A 21,386-nucleotide genomic window follows, 5' to 3' on the forward strand; every position below is an offset into this window, starting at 1 on the left:
TTTTAGGATAGCTAAGACCCATTGGTCTGTGGTGATGAGGTTCCATTGGTGTTGGAAGTAATGAAGCCGACCTCCTACGGGCAAATTGGTTTGAGGATTGTGGTAAAAGCTGCTGTCCTCTGGTGCAGATTTAAAAAACCAGATGCAGATGTTAACTGTGGAGGTGGCTGAGGCTTAGCCTGTTTTGGCTGACGTGAATGTCCTCTCTGAGGTTGACGGAAAGGTCGTGCAGAGGAGATAGGAGGATAGTACCTACGAGGTCTGTAAAAAGGGCGCCTAGTGTCATGCCTAGCATTCTTCTGGTGGAGAAAGTTCAGATGGGAGGTCATCACTGTCAGTATTAGAATCAGTATTGACATCCTCCCAAGTATTTGGTGGCTGCTGGAAATAAGATCCAGAAGGATGTGTAGAATCCTGTGGAAGAGGATGCTTTTTCATTGATGCAGATCTTGGAATTTGAGTTGGAATCTGCTTTGACATCGATTGAGGCAGAAAAGGTCTTGACGGAGAACCGAAGGGCACCGATGGTATCGACGGGAATCGGCCAATAAAATCTCCCGATGGACCAGGCTGTGAGGGCATCGATGGACTAGGAAATAGCATCAAAGGCCTTGATGGAAAACGGGTCTTTTGTAAGCCCGATGGTCCAGGTGTATGATCAGAGTCATGGTCATCGTCTTCAGATGAACCTGGAATCGGAATTGGTGATGCCGTCGGTGGTTGCGGGTGTAAAGATGGCTCCGATGGAGGGATTGTAGTACCCGATGGTATCAGTGTCTGTGCCGGGAGGGCACTGAGCAAGGCATCGATCCTTGTAAGTAGTGGAGCAAATATGGTTGGCTCCGGTGCCAATGGTGGCACCGGTGTCGATGGAGGTTGGAATTTCTTCCAAGCTTCAGTGACTGCATGCTGAATCAAAGGTGACTTCTTCTGTTGACACTGGGACAGGATTCTCTGTCACCGGAGAAGGAAGAACTGGCGCTGCTGGTACCTCCACAATAGTATGTGTTGGTATGGCCTCTAACACCGTTGCCGGTGGAGAGCGCCTCGGTGTCTCAGGTACAGAGGGGCATGGAAGCTCTTGTACCGGACCCGTTTTGTCATCGGTTCGACTTCCTTCGAACTCAATGCGGTCACCGATGGATCTGAAGGAACGGAATCGGATCAGTGCCGATGGCATTTTTTCTTTCAATGTTCTTTACTGGCGGACGAGGACGCTATTGAAGATCTCGATGGCGTCGGTGATGAATGGTCACCGAATTTCTTCTTATCTCGATGCTTTTCAGCAGAGGAAGCCAGTATTTTCGGTGATGACGCCGACGATGATGATGGAGCGATCCTTTTGAAAAGTTCCTCCATCTTGTCAATCCGGGCACGCCTGCCCTTCAGTGTCATATGGGCACAGGTTAAACATGCGCAGACATCATGGCCTGATCCCAGGCACAGAACGCAAATGTCATGCGGGTCTGTAATCAACATTATCCGGGGACAATTTGGACATCTTTTAAAAATGGTGACCATTGTTGAAAATTTTAAGGCCTGGTAACGGTCGGTGACTCGTGGATACTGGTTATAAAAAATAACCGGAATCGATGAAAAAAAAGACTCCAAAGAACAGTCACCGAACGCAATGACGAAGGGAGACCCGATGGGAAATTTTTGTGACAGAAAATATTAATTTCTAATGAAATATTCCGTGAGGAAAAATAGTGAGAAAAACTCACAGAGCTCCTTCAACGCGAGGCCAAAAGCAGTGCGGAAAAAAAGAGACTGGAGGCAGACCCCTATGGATGCAGGGATCATGGCATGCTGGGCATGCTCAGTTGCTCAGTGTGCCAGCCAAATGTTTCTAGAAACTTTGACAGAAGTTTTTCCGTGAGGGGGCTCCATCGATGATGTCACCCATATGTGAGGACTATCATCCTGCTTGTCCTGGGATAAATGGTTTAATGGGACATAGCCAGCATGGATTTACCCAAGAGAAGTCTTGCCTCACAAACCTCCTACATTTTTTTGAAGGGGTGAATAAAAAAACATGTGGACAAAGATGAACCGGTAAATGTGGTGTATTTGGATTTTCAGAAGGCATTCGACAAAGTCCCGCATGAGAGGCTTCTAAGAAAACTAAACAGTCATGGAACAGGAGGCAACATCCTTTTGTGGATTTCAAATTAGTTAAAAGATAGGAAACAGAGCAAGATTAAAGGTTCTGTTTCACAGTGGAAAAAGGTAAACAGTGGAGTGCCTCAGGGATCTGTACTTGGATCTGTGCTTTTTAATATGTTTATAAATGATCTGGAAAGGGATATGACGAGCGAGGTGATAAGATTTGCAGATAACACAAAATTATGCAGAGTAGTTAAATCTCAAGCGGATTGTGATACTTTGCAGGATGACCTTGCAAGACTGGAAGATTGGGCATCCAAATGGCAGATGAAATGTATTTATTTGTATTTAGATTTATATTCCACTTTTCACACTTTTTTCAGCGCTTAAAAGTGGATTACATTCAGGTACTGTAGATATTTCCCTATCCCCAGAGGGCTTACAATCTAAGTTTGTACTTGAGGCAATGGACAATAAATTTAACGTGGACAAGTGCAAAGTGATGCATATAGGGAAAAATAACCCTTGCTGTAGTACACAGTGTTAGGAGTTACCACCCAGGAAAGAGAACTAAGCATCATAGAGGATAATACATTGAAGTTGTCGGCGCAGTGTAGCGATCAAAAAAGCAAACAAAATATTAGGAATTAAGAAGGGAATGTTAAATAAAACGATGGATGTCATAATGCCTCTGTTTCGCTCTATGGTGAGACCGCATCTTGAATACTGTGTGCAATTCTGGTTGCCATATCTCAAAAAAGATACAATTGCACTGGAGAAAGTGCAGAGAAGGGTGGCCAAAATGATAAGTGGCATGGAACTGCTGCTCTATGAGGTAAGGCTAAGGAAGTTAGGGCTGCTCGGTTTGGAGAAGAGACAACTGAGGGGGATATGATAGAAGTCTACAAAATCATGAAAGGACTTGAACAAGTTAATGTAAATTGATTATATACTCTCTCAGATAACAGAAGGATTAGGGGGGTACTCTATGAAGTTAGCAAGTAGCTCATTTAAAACGAATCTAAGAGAATTCTTTTCCACTCAGCGCATAGTTAAGCTCTGGAATTCATTGCCAGAGGATGTGGTTACAATGGTTAGTATAACTGGATTTAAAAAAGCTTTGGATAAGTTCCTAGAGGAAAAATCCATAAACTGCTATTAATTAATTAATAAGCAATAATAGCTTGGATCTATTTAATGTTTGGGTACTTGTGACTTGGATTGGCCTCTGTTGGATACAGGATACTGGGCTCGATGGACCCTTGTCTGACCCAGTATGGCAAATTCTTATGGCTATTTGTGTAGAGAATAAGCTCCTGTGTTCAAGCCCCCAGGTATAATCCTAATAATTGTGTGCACTTATATTGGGTAAGCCTCCAAGGTAATCCTGTGTGCATGCAGGCAATAAGCCCCTCAGGTATCCCCTATTGTAGACCTCAGGGAGAATAGCCCCAGGTCAGAGCTCTTGGGTAGAATGCCAGTGTGCACGGTCTGAGCCCAGAACAGCATATGACCAAACAGTAATAGAGTTTCTAAAGAAAAAGTAATTAGGCTCACAGTAGCATCCTCTCTATGTACAATAGACTCAATTAAGGAATTCAACAATTCAGAATAAAAAGCAGATAGATAATGGAAAGATTAACAGTGGAAACAGAAAAAAGTTTTTAGACTTCCCACATCATTCATTAGGAGGGTTACTCTAACATGAAGAAGTATTGTATGAGAGTAAGTACGTTCAGTAACTGAACACGTACAGCTAGCACCTCACAGCCACATAATTCCATAAACTTACTTTGAGCTTGATGTCCATAAATGACCTTCAGCAATGTGACGCAATCTTGTTAGATTCTCATGTTCCACCTGTTTGACCTGAGTTTCAAGTTTTGACACCATTCTATTACAGAAAAGAAAATACTAACTTACAAGACCTTAGTAGATATTTAATTTCCAAGACACATAATATACAGAGGAAGGGTATGAATAAAACTCATTTTATTTTTTAAAAATGTATAATTTGGATGATACTGGTTTTTGGCGGAGAACACGTGTATACATAACAAACAAATAAACCAGCTATAAAAATATCATACAAAATAATAAAAACAAAAACATAAATAAACCACGGTTTATAACATCATGTGAGATTAGAGCCCACTTTCATCAACATTGGCTCAGTAATTTCCCATTTGCTAGTGGCGGGGAAGGTGCTACATTTCTTTTTACACGGAAGCAGACAGAATCCCCAGCAGTCAATGAATGGTTTATTCAGGCTTGGGGAAGGATATGGAAAGAAAAAGATAACATCTGAATTGAGAGTTCTGCTGTGAACAAGGTTTGGAAGTCCTTCCTGGAAAGGTAGATCTTTGGCTGGTGGCAAGCAGACAGTTTGAATGTGATGGTAAGAAGGAGAGAAAAGAACAAAGGTTGGCAATGGAGCCCTCTTTTATTGAGGGTCAGCATTACTTACTGTCGGCATGCGCTTCTTTTGTGAAAGAAATGTGTATGAAAAATAAAGAAAAAAGGAAAAAGAAAAGGAATGCAAGCCTAAATGAAAAGAAGAAGATAATCCAATGGTCTGTATACAGCCTTTGCAATAACTCTCAACTCTGGACTTTACAGCCCCCCACAAAAGGTCTTGTTTTCAGGATATCCATAACAAATAGTCTTATCTGCATGCATTTGGTTTAATAACCAAATTAATCTGCAGATTTTGGTTACCCATGAAATTTCAACCAGTGTCAGGGTCTTGGGGATCAGAAACTGACCTGTTGGGATCCTAAAGATACACTATTGGAAACATAGAAATGACGGCAGAAGAAGACCAAATGGCCAATCCAGTCTGTCCAGCAAGCTTTCGTACTTATTTTTCTCATACTTATCTGTTACTCTGACTGCTGAGGTCAGGGCCCTTATTGGTAACTTTTTGGTTGTAATTTCCTTCCACCCCCGCCATTGATTGTAGAGAGTAGTGCTGGAGCTGCATCAATGTGAAGTATCAAGCTTAAATGGTTAGGGGTAGTAACCGCCCACAATAAGCAAGCTACTCCCACACCTATTTGTTTACCCAGCCTGTGCAATTTAGTCCTGTTGGTTGTTTGTCTGAATATAAATCATCTTTTCTTCATTCCCTCCTGCCATTGAAGCAGTGAGCTGCGCTGTATATGTATTCAAAGTGAAATATCAGGCTTGATTGGTTCAGGGTAGTACTCACCGCAACAAGCAAGCTACTCCCACGTTTATTTGTTTTGTTGGGTTTTTTTCTTGAAAAGCCTGAAGCTAAGCATATGATAGGGATTTGGCAAAGTTTTGCGAAGGATGAAGACTAGGCCACATTTATCCCAAGATTTTCAACCGGACAGAGCCAGTGCCAAACATTTTTTCCAGGGAAACAAAAAAAAATTTTTTTTTTTAAATAAATAAAACAATCAAAACACTTTCATAGATCCTCTACATCACCTCATGTTTAACAGACAACAGAGGTGGAAGGGGGTGGGGGAGGAAGATGGCTGGAAGACTAGAAATGGAGTTACATTTAGAGGACAAAATGAAATCTAAGGTGCATTCTAAAAAAATATCTTGCACAAGCTGCAACCCCCTCTAATTCAACAGTGTACATACAGAAGCAATTCTTAGTTTTCATAAGGCATACGCTGACACAAGCTTTCCATCCAGTGTTTTACATTTCTAATGCCTTCTTTTCCCCAGGATTTACAATTTCAAAAATGCAAAATACTTTTCCATTTACCTTTTAAGCTCCTCAGATATTTCACTGTTGGCATCAAGCAGTTTGTTCTCTGCTATATTTAGAGTATCCTGTAAATACCAATAGAAATTTCATTTCATTTCATTTAATATTTATATGCCACAATACCAAACTTACAAAGCAGATCAAGACAGTTCACAACAAAATATCACATAACATACATAAAAATAGGTGAAAAACTCCATATCCCACCCCTTCAACACCATAGGAAAATTGGTTCTTACCTGCTAATTTCCGTTCCTGGAATACCACAGATCAGTCCAGACTCCTGGGTTTTGCCTCCCTGCCAGCAGATGGAGACAGAGAAAGTTTCACTAACACTGGCTTATAACCTGGTGTGCTACCTAGGGTCCCCTCAGTATTACCTGTACCCAAGTCAAGATTCATCCCATAACAATCCTAATGAAATAGAAAACAACCTCCCACAACGAGCAGGAGAAAAGGCAAAACCCCACCTTTAAAAATCTTTTCTTTGCAATTCCAAACAGGAGAACAAACCTGAAATTCTGAGCAGCTCTGCAGCCTATATACAATAGAAATACGACAGAAATATGAGCGGATTCTCCTCCTCAAGCAGGGTGGGACTCTGGACTGATCCGTGGTATTCCAGGAACAAAAATTAGCAGGTAAGAACCAATTTTCCTTTCCTGTTCATATCCGGATCAATCCTGACTCCTGGGATGTACCCAAGCTTCCCTAATTAGGGTGGGACTGAGAGAGTCCCATTCATTCTCACGAAAGCCCATGACGAAAGTGTGCAATGAGTTCCAAGTAGCCCCCCATCAAATCTCTTGTGGCGACATCTGTAGGCATTCAACCCAAGAAGCCACCTGCAACCAAACTAAGTGAGCCCTCAATCCCACGGGGATAGGTCGCTCCTTACAGATATGACAAGCATATTGCCTCCTTCAACCACCTGGCTATCATGGGACTTGAGGCCTTCTGTCCCTTCTTAGGCCCACTCCATAGCACAAAGATGGTCAGACACTGGGATTTCTTGGAAGCAAGATTGAAGGTGGCCAGGGCTATGGCCAGGTTGTATTCTCTGCTGGAGGACATCTTAGAACTGTGGAAGCTGCCAAAGGTGGATGCAGCAGTGTCAGCGGTGACAAAGAAAATGACAAAGAAATGTGGCAGGGGGTCGACGGCCTTGAAGAATGTCCAGGATCAGAAGCTAGAGATCCTGTTAAAAAGGCTGTTTGAGGTCTTGGCCCTGAGCCTTAGAGCTGCGGTCTGCGCTGGTCTAATGTAGAGGGCTTGTTTGTGCTGGGTGCAGAAGAAGACCGCGGGGACCTCTGCTGATTCTGGCCAGGAATGCTCAGTTGGAAGCGGGGTGGCCTATGAGGTGGATGCCCTCTATGATATGCTTTGCACTTCGACTAGGAATATGGTGACCACGCAAAGGCTCCTATGGTTACATAATTGATCGGTGGATGTTTGGTCGGTAGAGCTCCCGTCTTTCCCAGATTTGGACGTGTCAACTCTGCTTGCTAGGGACCTGCGATGTCTGGATGAGAAGTGGGCTTTGTTTGGTTACCTCAAGGTCACCAACTTCATGTACCAATCAGCTTCTTCACTTTCTTTGGCCAAGGGAATGTCCTCGGCATTCCACGCAGCCCCTCCAACACTGGGTTTACCCCCTCATAGTTGGAATCCTCCTGCGCAAACCTTAATCCCCAGTTCCTCCAGAACTTAAGGGATGAGAGGCTGCAACTCCTCCTTATGGAATAACCTGACCACCTCAGGTCATCCCCTTCCGCCAGAGGGACCTCATCTGCATCCGGGTCACCCATCGGACCAGCCGCTGGGTCTGCGCCCTGATCAGCATGCTAGTCCACTTGTGAGTCCCCTTGCAGATCATCACCATGCAGATCAGCGCCATCCGAATCCTCGGAGGAATCCTCCTCCCCTCACGATTGATCCAAGCCCAACAGACGCAAAATGCCCCCCATCCTCGGGGGCACCTCAGCCTGAGACTTCTTAGCCTTGCTTCAGAAGATCTGTAAGGCTGGCCACTTACCCGCCAGCTCCTTCTTAGCGAGATAAGCCTTATGCAATAATAAAATAAATCCGTGGAAAACCTGTTGTAGTCTCCCTGCTCCGCGGATACAGAGTCCTCCCCAGTGTCTGCTGATACATCTCCCCCTTCTCCCGACTCCTGGTGCACAGCAGAAAGCGGGGGGAGGGGAGTCCCTGACTCCCAATCTATGGCAGAACTCCTGCCACGTGGAGCTAAGATGGCCACTGTCTCTTTTCTCACACACACACACACACACACACACACACACCCCGGGGCCTCCTGCACAGGCCCTGCAGCACGTGTTGCAGTGCCTGCCCCTTTGAACCCTCTGCCAAGGCTTCCTCACCTCCAGAGGCACAGCCCAGGGCAGAGAAGGGCCACACTGAGGCGAGATCGCCTCCCACCGCAGGCCCGACAGGATTTCTCGTGCTCAGTGGGAGATGGCATCACGATGAAAAGTGGTCTGTGGCCAAAATTAAACCCGAGCGGGAGAAGAGGAAAAAACACTGCTGCTGTCCAGCTCAGGTGCTGAACAAAGCACGAGCCGTGCGGTTCCCTACTCACCCCTGATGCGAGTCACAAACCCAACACAGACGGAGAACAGGCCTGAGACTACTTTCTCTTTCTTATTTTTTTTATTGACCAAAGTTCACCTCTTAAAGAGACAGCCTCCCGAGCAACCCAGAACAAAACCAAAAGAAAGGTATACGTTCCTGATTCTGGGTGCTCCTGGATGCTGCAACCGGCCAGCCTGGTGTGAGAAGGCCTCAGGGGGAGTGAGGGAACAGGACCCCTGGCTTTCCCCTCCCCTGCAATCAAGGGTCAAGTCTGGCCAGGATTCCAACCCCCTGCTCACTCCTGCTCAACCAGAGGGATGGCCCACGAAGGAACCTAACACCTCTGGGAGTTCAGTCTTCATTTCTTCTGTCTTCTTTCTAACACTAAGCTAATACTAAATCGCACGCACAGAGAGTGGCCCCGCTCTCCCCGCGACTTTTACTGTATCGGCCTGTTAGTTATGTAGCAGTGCCTCAAAGTTTTGCCCTCTGCCTCCATCTGCTGGTAGGGATGCAAAACCTACTTGTCTGGACTGATATCGGGCATATGAACAGGAAAAGTACTTCTATTCAATAATGGTAACAGCGACCGTAACTGACACAATTTTAAGAATGCTCTTTGCAAGACTCCTGAAATATGTATATGCAGGGACGAATCTAAAATTATTTCCAAATCCCGTACTTATCCATTAACCCAACTTCCTCAAATCAATTTTTTATCTTTATCGGGACGCAGGGATCTTCAGTTGCTTTTACTAAGAGCATCGCTTGTTTTTGCTGTGTTCGACCACTACCAATTTATAGTCAACCAGTTTTAAGATCTTCTGTAAACCCTCATTCACCCTGCTCAAGATCGCACTCAAATCGTTCCCCATTGGGATCACCAACCCCCCCCCCTACTTGCATACAAGTAGCCTTTAAATCCCAAGGAGCAAATTACCCTCCCCCTCCAAGGGTCTCAAAAACAAATTAAATAATAATAGAATGCCACACTTCAAAATCCTCAGACAATACTTTTTTTTTTTTTTTACAGTCACAACCCACATTCTTTCCACTCAAAACTGATAAGGATCCATTGCACAACTTTCTCACCCAATCCTGCCTGCTTACAACAGTCCAAAAGAATGGTATGATCTACTCTAATCAATGGCACTAGAGAAAGCTATTCCCCTTTATCCCAAAATTGCATTACGTCTTCGTTCACTGCCACTAAAACTGTTTCCGTACTATATCCCCGTCTAAATCCTGATTGACATTCATCTATCTATGAATTTCTTCCAAATGTTCTGTAAGTTGTTGAACTACCACTTTCTCTATCACTTTGGATAAGAAAGGAATATTTGCTACCAGACGGTGATTTAAACAGCTTGACACTTGCAAAATAGGTTTCTTTAATAACGGAATCAAGACAGAATTTTTTTTTTTTTTTACTTTGCTGGAAGACAATCTTCCTACAAAGAATTCACAATCTGAACCAAAGCAGAAACGAAGCCATCAGAAAACATTTTGATCACAAACAACAGGCAGGGATCAAGCAAACCCCAAGTTGCTCTACACCCTGAAAAAATTCTTAATTATCATACTCACTTCCTCAAAATCAAATAAGGCTTCCTTCAATTGGAAACTTGAGCTCCACTCTCCCATTATTGTGATACATCCCCTCCACACCTCTTGTTTAGAGGTCTGAATTTCCTCTTCCCATCTAAGCCCTCTGGGATACTCTTAGCTGGTTCTAGTCCTGAACATTCTGCCTTTTAATCTCATTCTCAAAAACTCCCTTTTAGATCTCACAATTTTTGCTGTATATTCATCATTTTACGCCATTGTAATTGCACCTGCCCAAATATGCAATTTCACCCATAACCTCTTTAATCTCCTCACAATTTCTCGCTGAGCTCTCAAATCTGCAGAAACCATTTGCAGTACATTTTTTGTCTTCACTCACTCTTTAACTTCACAGGGGCAACCTCATCCAGTGTCTGAGACAATGAATCATCCAGCTTGTTACCATTTGATCTATGTTGTTTCTCAGGCAACTTAAATTTCTCTTCAACCAAGTTGCCATAACTACATCACCATCAATCTTACCGGTGCTTTTTCTTGATCTGTTTTCCTGCTCACATAAAACCACTAATTTTAGATATCTTAAACGCAAATTAAATAACCCCTTTGGTCGGGACCAAAATACCTCCTTATCCCCCCCCACAGTCTCAATTTCTCACCCAATAAAAATAAAGTTACAACCACAGAACGGCACAGATATATCAGAAGCACAGCATTTTTCACTGTGTAATACTGACAGTTTCCATGTTCCTTTTATTAAAATGAGTTTTGCAGTGAATGGCACTCCCTCTTCACACCCTCCAATGAAATTAACAAAACATTAATGATGTCTTCCAAAATACCAAGGGTTTGCTTTTCCAGTTCATGGGAAAAAAAAAAAAAAAGACTTATGGTGATCTCATAGACTAATTTAACTATATTATTCTATCTACAGGCATGAGATTTCCCTCTAATTTCCCCTGAGGGTTTCCTGGAAGTCATACAAAGGAGCATTTATAATAGAGCAATCAAGTCACATTACACATGAGTGTTGCTCTGATTTTGTTATGATAATACTGATGGCGGCTAATGTTAAGGTGCCACTGAAAGCACTTGATCTACTTAATGGAAGGGCTGACCAAGGATGCAAGTGCCACAGAAATGCTCCTATCTTGGAAGAGCTGAGCCCATTGCTGCAGCTGGCCTGGGACCCAGGTCACTGAACCAGAGACAATTAGCAGACAGCTGCCACAGCATTTGTAATATGGGGGACAGGAGAGAGAAAAAGGGGAGACTTTGAGACTTATTTTATGGCCCACTAACAGCCACTGTATGCTGTACTTAGTAAAAGGAGTAGGATATTGGGAAGCAGAGGTGGAACTCCATATAACTTGAACTACGCTGGGTGACAAAGTTCTCCCCCATCTGCTTATAATTAAGACACAAGAGAGTGGATGAAGGTTGTTCCTGAAAATTAGATGTGTCATATACTGATAACACCCGCCAACGAACTTAGCAATTCTAATACACATTTTTTCTAATAGGCACGTTGCTTTAAACAAGGAAAATTGGTTCGTTCCTGAAGTACCACACGATCAGTCCAAACACAGTGTGTTTTGCATCACCCTACCAGCAGAGAGAGGCAAAGAGTTTGAGGCACTGCTACATAACCTTAGTGCCACTGCAGTCTCTCAGTATTGACCTGTACCCAAGCCAGATTAGAGATCAACCACCCCCAATATAATAGGGAAACATCTGACACATAGCATAACCACTAAAAGCCCAAGGGAGAACAAAACAAACCAGGCCATTCTCTGAATATGTACAACTTGACAGTTCTTCACAGAAAGCATGACCTAAAATGGACTTGCCACAATGGTCTTGATTAAAGATACAGAGGGATGGGTCTCTGGACTAATCTGCGGTACTTCAGAAACGAAAATTAGCAAGGTAAGAACCAATTTTCCTTTCCTGTTTGTATCCCAGATCAGTCCAGACAAGTGGGATGTACCAAAGCAACCTTTACACTGGGCAGGTCTACGAAAGACCCCCATCACAACACACTGTCGCCAAAGGATGTTGCACCCAGAGCCTGAACAATCAACTGGTAATAGCGAGAAAAAGTGTGAAAGATGACTATGTCGCCGCTCTACAAATCTCCTCCGGCGAAACCAACTGACATTCAGCCCAAGAAGACATCTGTGCCCTAGTAGAGTGCGCACGGCAATCCATCCAGAATTTTTCCTTCCTTTGCAAATGTAGGCTGAGACAATCTCTTCTTTTCAGCCAACGTGCTATTGTGCCCTGGAAGCCTTTGCAACCCTTCTTTGCACCTCCAAACAACATACACAAATGATCCGATCACCGAAAACTATTGGTAACAGCACATGATGAACATTCAAAAGATGGAGCTCCCTGGATTCCAATGATTCATCGCCCAATTCGGAAAAAGCAGGCAGCTCTACTGTCTGATTCAGGTGGAAAGCAGAAACCACCTTAGGTAAGAATGAAGGATCCATATGCAACGAAACCCCCTCATTTGAGATCCTCAGAAAAGGATGCCTTACAGGATATGGCCTGCAGCTCCGAAATTCTCCGAGCTGAAGAAAATCGCCACCAGAAAAACCACTTTCAGAGTGAGATCCTTCAACGAGGCCTTCAACAGATTAAATGGGAGGACCACAAAGCACCCGCAATACTTAAGTTCAAACTCCACGCCAGACACTAAACTACCACATCGGCGGATGCAGACGCTTAACCTCCTTGAGGAATTCAAATGTGAGGCCAACAGCCTTCCTCAAAACTTGCCTCTGAGACAACCCAAGGCTGCCACTTGAACCTGCAGTGAATTGTAAGCCTTGGAAAGGCCAAGCTGCAGAAGGCCTCCTGTGGAATTATCCACCCGCAAACAGGTTCAACGCCATACTCCATGCATCAGTTGTTGAAAACTATCCACACCCGTCATATGCCATTAGATGTGGCCGGCCTCCTAAACTGAAGCAATGTGGAGATCACTGGTTCCGAGTAACCTTTCAATCGTGAACGCCCTCCTCTCAAAAGCCAAGCCACGAGACAGAAGTGATCCATCCAATCTGAGAAAATAGGACCTTGCTTTATAGCCCCTTGTAGATGAGCCAACCTCAAGGGCCCATCCACAGCAGAGCTGAACCAGATTCGCGAACCACAGATGATGCGGTACTCTGGAGCGACCAGCACCACTTGACCAGATACTTCTCGATGCATCATAAACACCAGGCCTATGAGGGGCCATTGGCAGGAAACACATACAGCAGAACCCCCTGTGAGTCACGGAAGAACCAGAGCATCTATGCCCTTGGCTCCAATGCCAAGGTGTCTGTGACTGGCCGCATGTGAGCTCCTGGATGCCATTAGATCCAGACCTGGACTGCCCCCAATGGGACTGGATAAGATCAAAGGCTTCTACCGAAAGCTCCCATTCTCCCGGGTACAAATGTTGTCGGCTGAGCTAGGAGTGGACAACTGTTACAGGCGGACTGACACATGAGAAGCGACTATTCCCTTCAAATGCAGCTCCTCCCGGGCGTTCCTGAGCCTCCTGGGCCACTGCGCAACTCTTCACTGCCCCCTGCCAATTGATATATGCCACTGTAGTGGAATTGTCTGAAAACACTCTGATCATCTGACCGTGGTTCAGTGGGAGGAACTTCACTAATGCTCTGCATACCGCTCTAGTCTCCAACCGGTTGATCGCCCATGCTGCCTCATTGGTGACCACAGACTTTGCACTGACTGCCCCCGGCAGATGACTCCCCAACCCTTGAGGCTGGCATCCGTGGTCACCACCACCCAGCTCAGGATCTCCAAATCCATCCCCTTTTCCAAATTTGACCAAAACAGCCACCATGAGAGACTGGACCTGGAGGTTCCCAGCAGTGGCAATCAAAAGAAACTCCTCCCCGGATTCTACCACAGAGCAGTGCCCTCTGACGTGGTCGCATGTGAGCAACTGCCCAAGACACCAAATCCAAGATAGATGCCATCGACCCCAGCACCTGAAAATAATCCCAAGCCCTGAGGACCGACATCCTCAGCAGTCGTTGCACCTGAGCTTTTAACTTCTGAATCCTCTCAGAGATAAGAACAACTTTCCCAATGCGGGTATTGAATCTTGCTGCCAGGTACTCCGGCATTTGGGTGAGGCACAAGTGGCTCTTTGCCCAACTGACCATCCAGCCCAAGGATTGCAACAGATCCAGCACCCTCACCACTGACTGTTGACATTCTTCTTCCAATTTTTCTCAAGTGAGCCAGTCATCCAGGTAAGGATGAACTAAGAACCCTCCCTGCAGAGGGCTGCCACTACCACTACCATCACCTTCGTGAACGTGCGTGGTGCTATTGCCAGACCAAACGAGAGGCCCAAAACTAGAAATGCTGCCCCAGGACCATGAAATACATGCTCCGCTCAGATGGGAATAAACTTCCGTCAAGTCCAACGACGCTACAAATTTTCCTTGATGACCCGCCGCAATAACTGTCTAACGTTCGCATCCAGAAAGGGGAACCCGCAGCAATATAATCACCTTCTGCAAATCAAGAATGGTGTGAAAGGACCCCTCTTTCTTTGGCACAATGAAATAAACTGAGTACTGACTGTGGCCTTGCTCTGCTACCGGAACTATTGCGCCTAGGCGCTGAAGGCGTTCCAAAGTAGCTCAAATCGCTTGCTGTCTTCCTTCCGACCCGCATAGCAAGAGATCATGAACACCTCTCTGATGGGCTGAGAAATTCTAAAGCTTAGCCATCTTTTATTACGTCCAGGACCCATTGATCCAAGGTAATCCTGGTCCACTCCTCATAGAAAAAGCACAATAGCTGCCCCCGCCCCCCCCCCCCCCCCCAATCGCTACACTCAAGAAGTGGGACCCCTGCAGGCCTCATTGAGAGGTCTTACCGGCCCCAGTCCCTTGACCAGAGTCCTCTCTGGGATACCTATGGGCTCCTCAAAAGGACTGCTGCCGCCTAGAACCCTGCCTCTGTCCCCCCAACCGGCACAGAACTCTTCAGGGAACAAAAACAGCGGACCTTCCCGAAAATAGGAACAAGGCAGAAAGGTTTTCCGGGCCGCCTTCCTGTCCTCCAGCAGCTTATGATCCCCTTTGATTCTCCTAGCACCTTGATCACTGCTCCAAGTCCTTTCCAAACAGAAATTTTCCCTTCAAGGGGAGATTACAGAGATACAACATGGACCCATGTCAGCCTGACCAATTTCGCAAGCCATAACAAGCATCAAGCTGAGACCGCCGCCAACCATACTCCCTGGCCGAAATCCAGATCAAATCATAAGAGCATCCGCCGCATACACAATTCCGGCTTCCACCTGGGCTGCCTGGCTATCAGCCCCAGTCGTAGCTGAAGACTTCTCCTGAGCCTTCTGGACCCAGCGTAAACATTCCCTTTGCATGAGGCTACTACAAATCACAGCTTGCAGACTCAAAGCTGAGAACTCTAACATCCACTTCAGATGAATCTCCAGTTTACGATCCTGCACGTCCTATAAGGCCACCGACCCTGCCACCAGGATTGTCTTTCTTGATGACTACCGACACCGAAGCATCCATCTTGAGCAACTCCAACAGCTGAAGAACTTCCTAGGTCAGGGGATATAACTTTGCCATAGGCTTGGCCACACTTCAAGCCCGCCACCGGGAGATCCCACTTTCCGGTTTAACCAGTTTCCTGACCTTCTTCGGGAGTGGAAAAGCCATAGGACGACACTGGAGACCATCCAATACCAGGTCCACCTCCTCATTGTCCAACTCCTCTTGGACCAGTTTCATCCCCAGCTCCTACAGAACATGGGGAATAAGCAGTTTCAGTTCCTCCCTATGGAATAGTCACACACACACGGGGATCATCTCCTTCTGCTACCAGAAATCTCCTTCAGATCGGCCATATCCTTATCTACCCCCTTTTCGGGATCCGCTGGGTCCCCAAGGTCCACTGCAAACACCCCAGGACAAAATCCAGGTCATCACAGGTCTGAGTCCCCCAAACTGCCATGATCTTCTGGATGATCCCAACTCCAGGCAGCAAAAAAGTCTTCTGACCCTAGTTGAGGAGTCCGTGAGGCCTTCGGAGCGTTATGAACCTGAGGACCTGCCAAACCGCTTAGACCCCCACACTCTTCTTGGCCAGGAAAACTTTGTGCATAAGCTCTGGAATTTGTTGCAGAGGATGGTGGTTAGTGCAGGTAGTGTAGCTGGGTTCAAAAAGGTTTGGATAAGTTCTTGGAGGAGGAGAAGTCCATTAATGGCTATTAATCAATTATACTTAGGGAATAGCCACTGCTATTAATTGCATCAGTAGCATGGGATCTTCTTAGTGTTTGGATAATTGCCAGGTTCTTGTGGCCTGGTTTGGCCTCTGTTGGAAACAGGATGCTGGGCTTGATGGACCCTTGGTCTGACCCAGCATGGCAATTTCTTATGTTCTTATGAGAATAAATTCTATGGAGAAACCCATGTCCTGTCTCACCTGACCCAGGGCTGGCCTGATCCTCCCCCCATCCCTCCCCACCTCCTGCATCAATGCAAACAATGAGAAGTAATGGGGAAGGGGAATCTCCAGGCCTTTCTTCAGTACTCCTCCTGGCCTTTGTTTTCCCCTTAAACTGTAAGGCCCTCTCAGATCCCCTGCCGAGTCAACCAATGGCCCTGGGATCGAGTGGTCCTGTGCGCAGGCCTCAGATTCCCCCCGAGGACCTTCCCCGCCCAAAGCACAATTGCAGCATAAAGCCACTGTATTAAGCTACCCCCAGGGCCGTCCACAATGAGCGGCAACTTTTCCCACTCTGCGATTCTGCCGGCGGGTGCCATTTTTAGACACATGCGGTTGGGCCTACACTCATCGCAATGGTCGTGGTGTATGGGAAAAATTTAAAAAAGCATGGGCCCCAAGGGTCCATCAAGCCCAGCATCTTGTTTCCAACAGTTGGCCAACCAGGCTACAAGTACCTGATAAGTATCCAAACACTAAGTAGATCCCATGCTACTGATGCCAATACTAGCAGAGGCTATTCCCTAAGTCACTTGATTAATAGCAGTTAATGGACTTCTCCTCCAGGAACTTATCCAAAACTTTTTAAACCCAGCTACACTAACTGCACTAACCACATCCTCTGGCAACACATTTCCAAGGCTTAATTGTGCATTGAGTGAAGAAGAATTTTCTCCCGATTATTTTTCAATGTGCTACTTGCTAACTTCATGTAGTGCCCCCTAGTCCTTCTATTATCTGAAAGAGTAAATAACCCAATTTCACATCTACCCATTCCTAGACCTCTCATGATTTTAAAGACTTGATTCAATATCCCCCCTCAGCCGTCTCTTCTCCTAAGCTGACAGCCCTAACCTCTTTAGCCTATCCTCACAGGGGAGCTGTTCCATCCCATTTATCATTTTGGTCGCCCTTTCTCTGTACCTTCTCCAGTGCAACTATATCTTTTTTGAGATGCGGGTAACCAGAACTGTACAGGGTACTCAAGGTGGGGCCTCACCATGGAGCAATACAGAGGCATTATGACATGTTCCATTTTATTCACCATTCCCTTCCTAATATTTCCTAAACATTGTTGCTTTTTTGACCTGCCGCAGCACAGTGAGCTGACATCACTACGATGCCTAGATCTTTTTCCTGGGGTGGTAACTCCTAATATGGAACCTAACAATTGTGTAACTACAGCAAGGGTTATTTTTTCCCTATATGCAACACCTTGCACTTGTCCACATTAAATTTCATCTGCCATTTGGATGCCCAATCTTCCAGTCTTGCAAGGTCCTCCTGTAATGTATCACAGTCTGCTTTGATTTAACTACTCTGAATAATTTTGTATCATCAGCAAATTTGGATAACCTCACTCATCGTATTCCTTTCCAGATCATTTATATATATACAAGCCGTTAAGCCCGTTAAAACGGGCTACATCCCTCTGTCTCTCACCTCCCCCTCTTCACCACCCCCCTACCTCCCTCCCTCCCTCCCACTCAGTCCCTCCCTCCCACTCAGTCTCACTCCCTCTCTCCCTCTCACTCTCCCTCAATTCCCACTCCCTCCCCCTCAACCTCAGTCCCAACTCCCACTCCTCCCCCCTCTCCCCCTCACTCTCCCTCAGTCCCCCTCCCTCTCACTCTCCCCCTCCCCTCTCACTCTCCCTCAGTCCCACTCCACTCCCCCCCTCTCCCTCCCCCTCAGGCCCACTCCCCTCCCCCCTCAGTCCCCCCCTCTCCCTCCCCCCTCACTCAGTCCCCCCCCTCTCACTCCTCTCACTCCCTCCCTCTCACTCAGTCCCACTCCCTCAGTCCCTCCCTCTCTGTCAGTCCCTCCCTCTCTCTCTCCTCCCTCGTTGCCGCCACCACCGCTGCCACCCGCCGCCGCTACCACCGGACGCCTCCGCTGCCACCCGCTGCCGCTGCTGCCACTCAACGCCGCCGCCGCCACCCGCCGCCACCACCGGACGCCGCCGCTGCTGCCACTCAACGCCGCCGCTACCACCGGACACCGCCGCTGCCACTCAACGCCGCCGCTGCCACTCGACGCCGCCATTTTTTTTATTTTTTTTCTGGCTCAGACCGACGTGCTCGCCCGCACATGCGCGGTAGAGCTGGTCTCTACTGCGCATTTGCGGCACGTCTGTCATCCCTTCGTTTATTAGGTAGGATTGAAAAGCACCGGTCCAAGTACAGACCCCTGGATCACTCCACTGTTTACCCTTTTCCACTGAGAAAATTGACCATTTAATCCTACTCTCTGTTCCTGTCTTTTAACCAGTTTGTAATCCACAAAAAGGACATTGCCTCCTATCCCATGACTTTTTAGTTTTTGTAGAAGCCTCTTATGAGGGACTTTGTCAAACGCCTTCTGAAAATCCAAATACACTACATCTACCGGTTCACCTTTATCCACATGTTTATTAACCCCTTCCAAAAAAATGCAGATTTGTGAAGCAAAGACTTCCCTTGGGTAAATCCATGTTGACTGTGTTCCATTAAATCATGTCTTTCTATATGCTCTGTGATTTTGATCTTTAGAATAGTTTCCACTATTTTTCCCAGCACTGAAGTCAGTGCTGGGAAAAATAGTGGATCGCCCCTGGAGCCCTTTTTTTAAATATTGGGGTTACATTAGCCCACCCTCCAGTCTTCAGGTACAATGGAATGATTTTAATGATAAGTTACAATTTTTACTAATAGATCTGAAATTTCATTTTTTTAGTTCCTTCAGAGCCCTAGGATGTATACCATCCAGTCCAAGTGATTGGCTACTGTTTAGTTTGTCAATCTGGCCCTACTACATCTTCCAGGTTCACAGTGATTTGGTTCAGTTTATCTGACTCATCACCCTTGAAAACCATCTCTGTAACCGGTATCTCCCCCAACATCCTCATTAGTAAACACAGAAGCAAAGAATTCATTTAGTCTTTCTGCAATGGCCTTATCTTCCCTAAGAGCCCCTTTAACCCCTTGATCATTTAATGGTCCAACTGACTCCCTCACAGATTTCTTGCTTCAGATATATTTTTAAAAAGCTTTTATTATGAAGTTTTGCCTCTATGGTCAACTTCATTTCAAATTCTGTTAGCCTGCCTTATCAATGTTTTACACTTAACTTGACAATGCATATGCTTTTATATGGATCCTTCTTCCAATTTTTGAAGGATTTGTTTTGGCTAAAATAGCCTCTTTCACCTCACCTTTTAACCTTGCGGTTGAACACTTTTAACCTTTGCAGCTACACATTTCAGTTTTTTCCTAAATATTTTCATCATTTTATCAAAGTTTCCCTATTGAAAATTTAGTGTTAGAGCTGTAGATTTACTTATTGCCCCCTTTCCAGTTATTAGTTCAAATTTAATCATGTTATAATCACTATTGCCAAATGGCCTCACCACCATTATTACTGCACTGACAAATTGGTCAGCTTCCCTGATTTCTCTTAGCATTACCATCATCTGTCTGACCATTTTTCCAGGTGGATGGTAGTATACTCCTATCACTATACTCTTACCCAACAACACATGAGATTTCTACCCATATAGATTCTACTGAGGATGTATCCTGTTGGTCTCTATACCCTACTGGACATAAAGTTGTCTCACCCCCACCAAGTTGATCCTCCCTATCATTGCGATATAATTTGTACTCTGATATAGCACTGTCCCATTGGTTATCCTCCTTCCACCAGTCTCTGAGATGCCTATTATGTCTCTCTCATCATTTACTGCTATACACTCTAACTCCCCCATCTTACTTAGACTTCTGGCATTGGCATACAGTCATTTCAAAGTGCTTTTTTTGTTTGTATTAATTGCTTTTCAGTTGATAGTGATAATTTGGAAATCTTTAGCGCAGGTAATTTTTTACGTATAGGCACATGGACTACGTTTGCTTTTATTGGAACCTCTCTGTTGGGATGCCCTAACTCTCCTGTTTCATTAGTATCCTTCAAAGATACAGTCCTCCGAACCAAGCACTACCGAGTGACTGTTGGCTTTCCCCCTTGTTCTAGTTTAAAAGCTGCTCTATCTCCTTTTTAAAGGTTAGTGCCAGCAGCCTGGTTCCTCTCTGGTTAAGGTGCAGCCCATCCTTTCAGAAAAGTCTCCCCCCTTCCCCAAAAGGTTCCCAGGTTCCTTACAAAACTGAATCCCTCTTCCCTACCACCATTGTCTCATGTCCACCAGCCACCCAGCTATCTACATTTCTAATAATCGAATCACTAACTATGATGGCCAACCTAACCGTTCCCTCCTAGGCAGTAGCCCTGGGAGAGTTGCCCTCAGTGCGAGGACAACACATCACTTCCTGCTACACCAGGGTCATGTTTTCCAAACTGGGTGACCTTTCTGATCCAAAGCAGCACTGGGGCTGCCAGACTGGATTTGGGACTTGGCTACTATGTCCCTGAAGGTCTCATCAATGTACCTCTCTGTCTGCTTCAGCTCCTCCAAGTCTGCTCCAAGCCGATCGCTGCAAGTCACAGTCCCCATGATGCTCCTTACCCAGCTCTGGCCTGCCCTGCACTGCAAGGGAAAGGCCCAAAGCACTGCCATTCTGCCCAACACACAGAAACAAACCCAAGGATACTTTCCCGCTGCTGGTCACTCATCTGGGAAGAAGCCTTCAGGGATACAGAGCCAAGCCCCAACATCCTCATTAGTAAACACATTAGGACCCCTGACTGTCAGACCCCCTGGAACCGCTGCAGGTCAAGCTGCTCAAGGATCACCCGTTCCCCGACTTGCTTGGCTCCACCTGAAGGATGGCCCACGAAGGAACCTAACACCTCAGGAAGCATCTCCTCTTCTCCAATCTTTCTCCAATTCTTTTCTTAAACTCCAGACTGCAGGTTTTCACCTCTA

General features: G+C 45.8%; 1 protein-coding gene across 1 annotated transcript in view; it reads right to left on the reverse strand.

Moving 5' to 3' along the window:
* Positions 1–21,386, reverse strand: part of MPHOSPH9 (M-phase phosphoprotein 9) — a 98,545-nt gene that overhangs the window by 47,790 nt on the left and 29,369 nt on the right. Inside the window, 2 exon segments of the mRNA XM_029571349.1 lie at positions 3,899–4,000; positions 5,852–5,919. Coding sequence (XP_029427209.1) covers positions 3,899–4,000; positions 5,852–5,919 — 170 coding nt within the window.

Source organism: Rhinatrema bivittatum, chromosome 11 (genome assembly GCF_901001135.1).
Source record: "Rhinatrema bivittatum chromosome 11, aRhiBiv1.1, whole genome shotgun sequence".
Classification (NCBI taxonomy): domain Eukaryota; kingdom Metazoa; phylum Chordata; class Amphibia; order Gymnophiona; family Rhinatrematidae; genus Rhinatrema; species Rhinatrema bivittatum.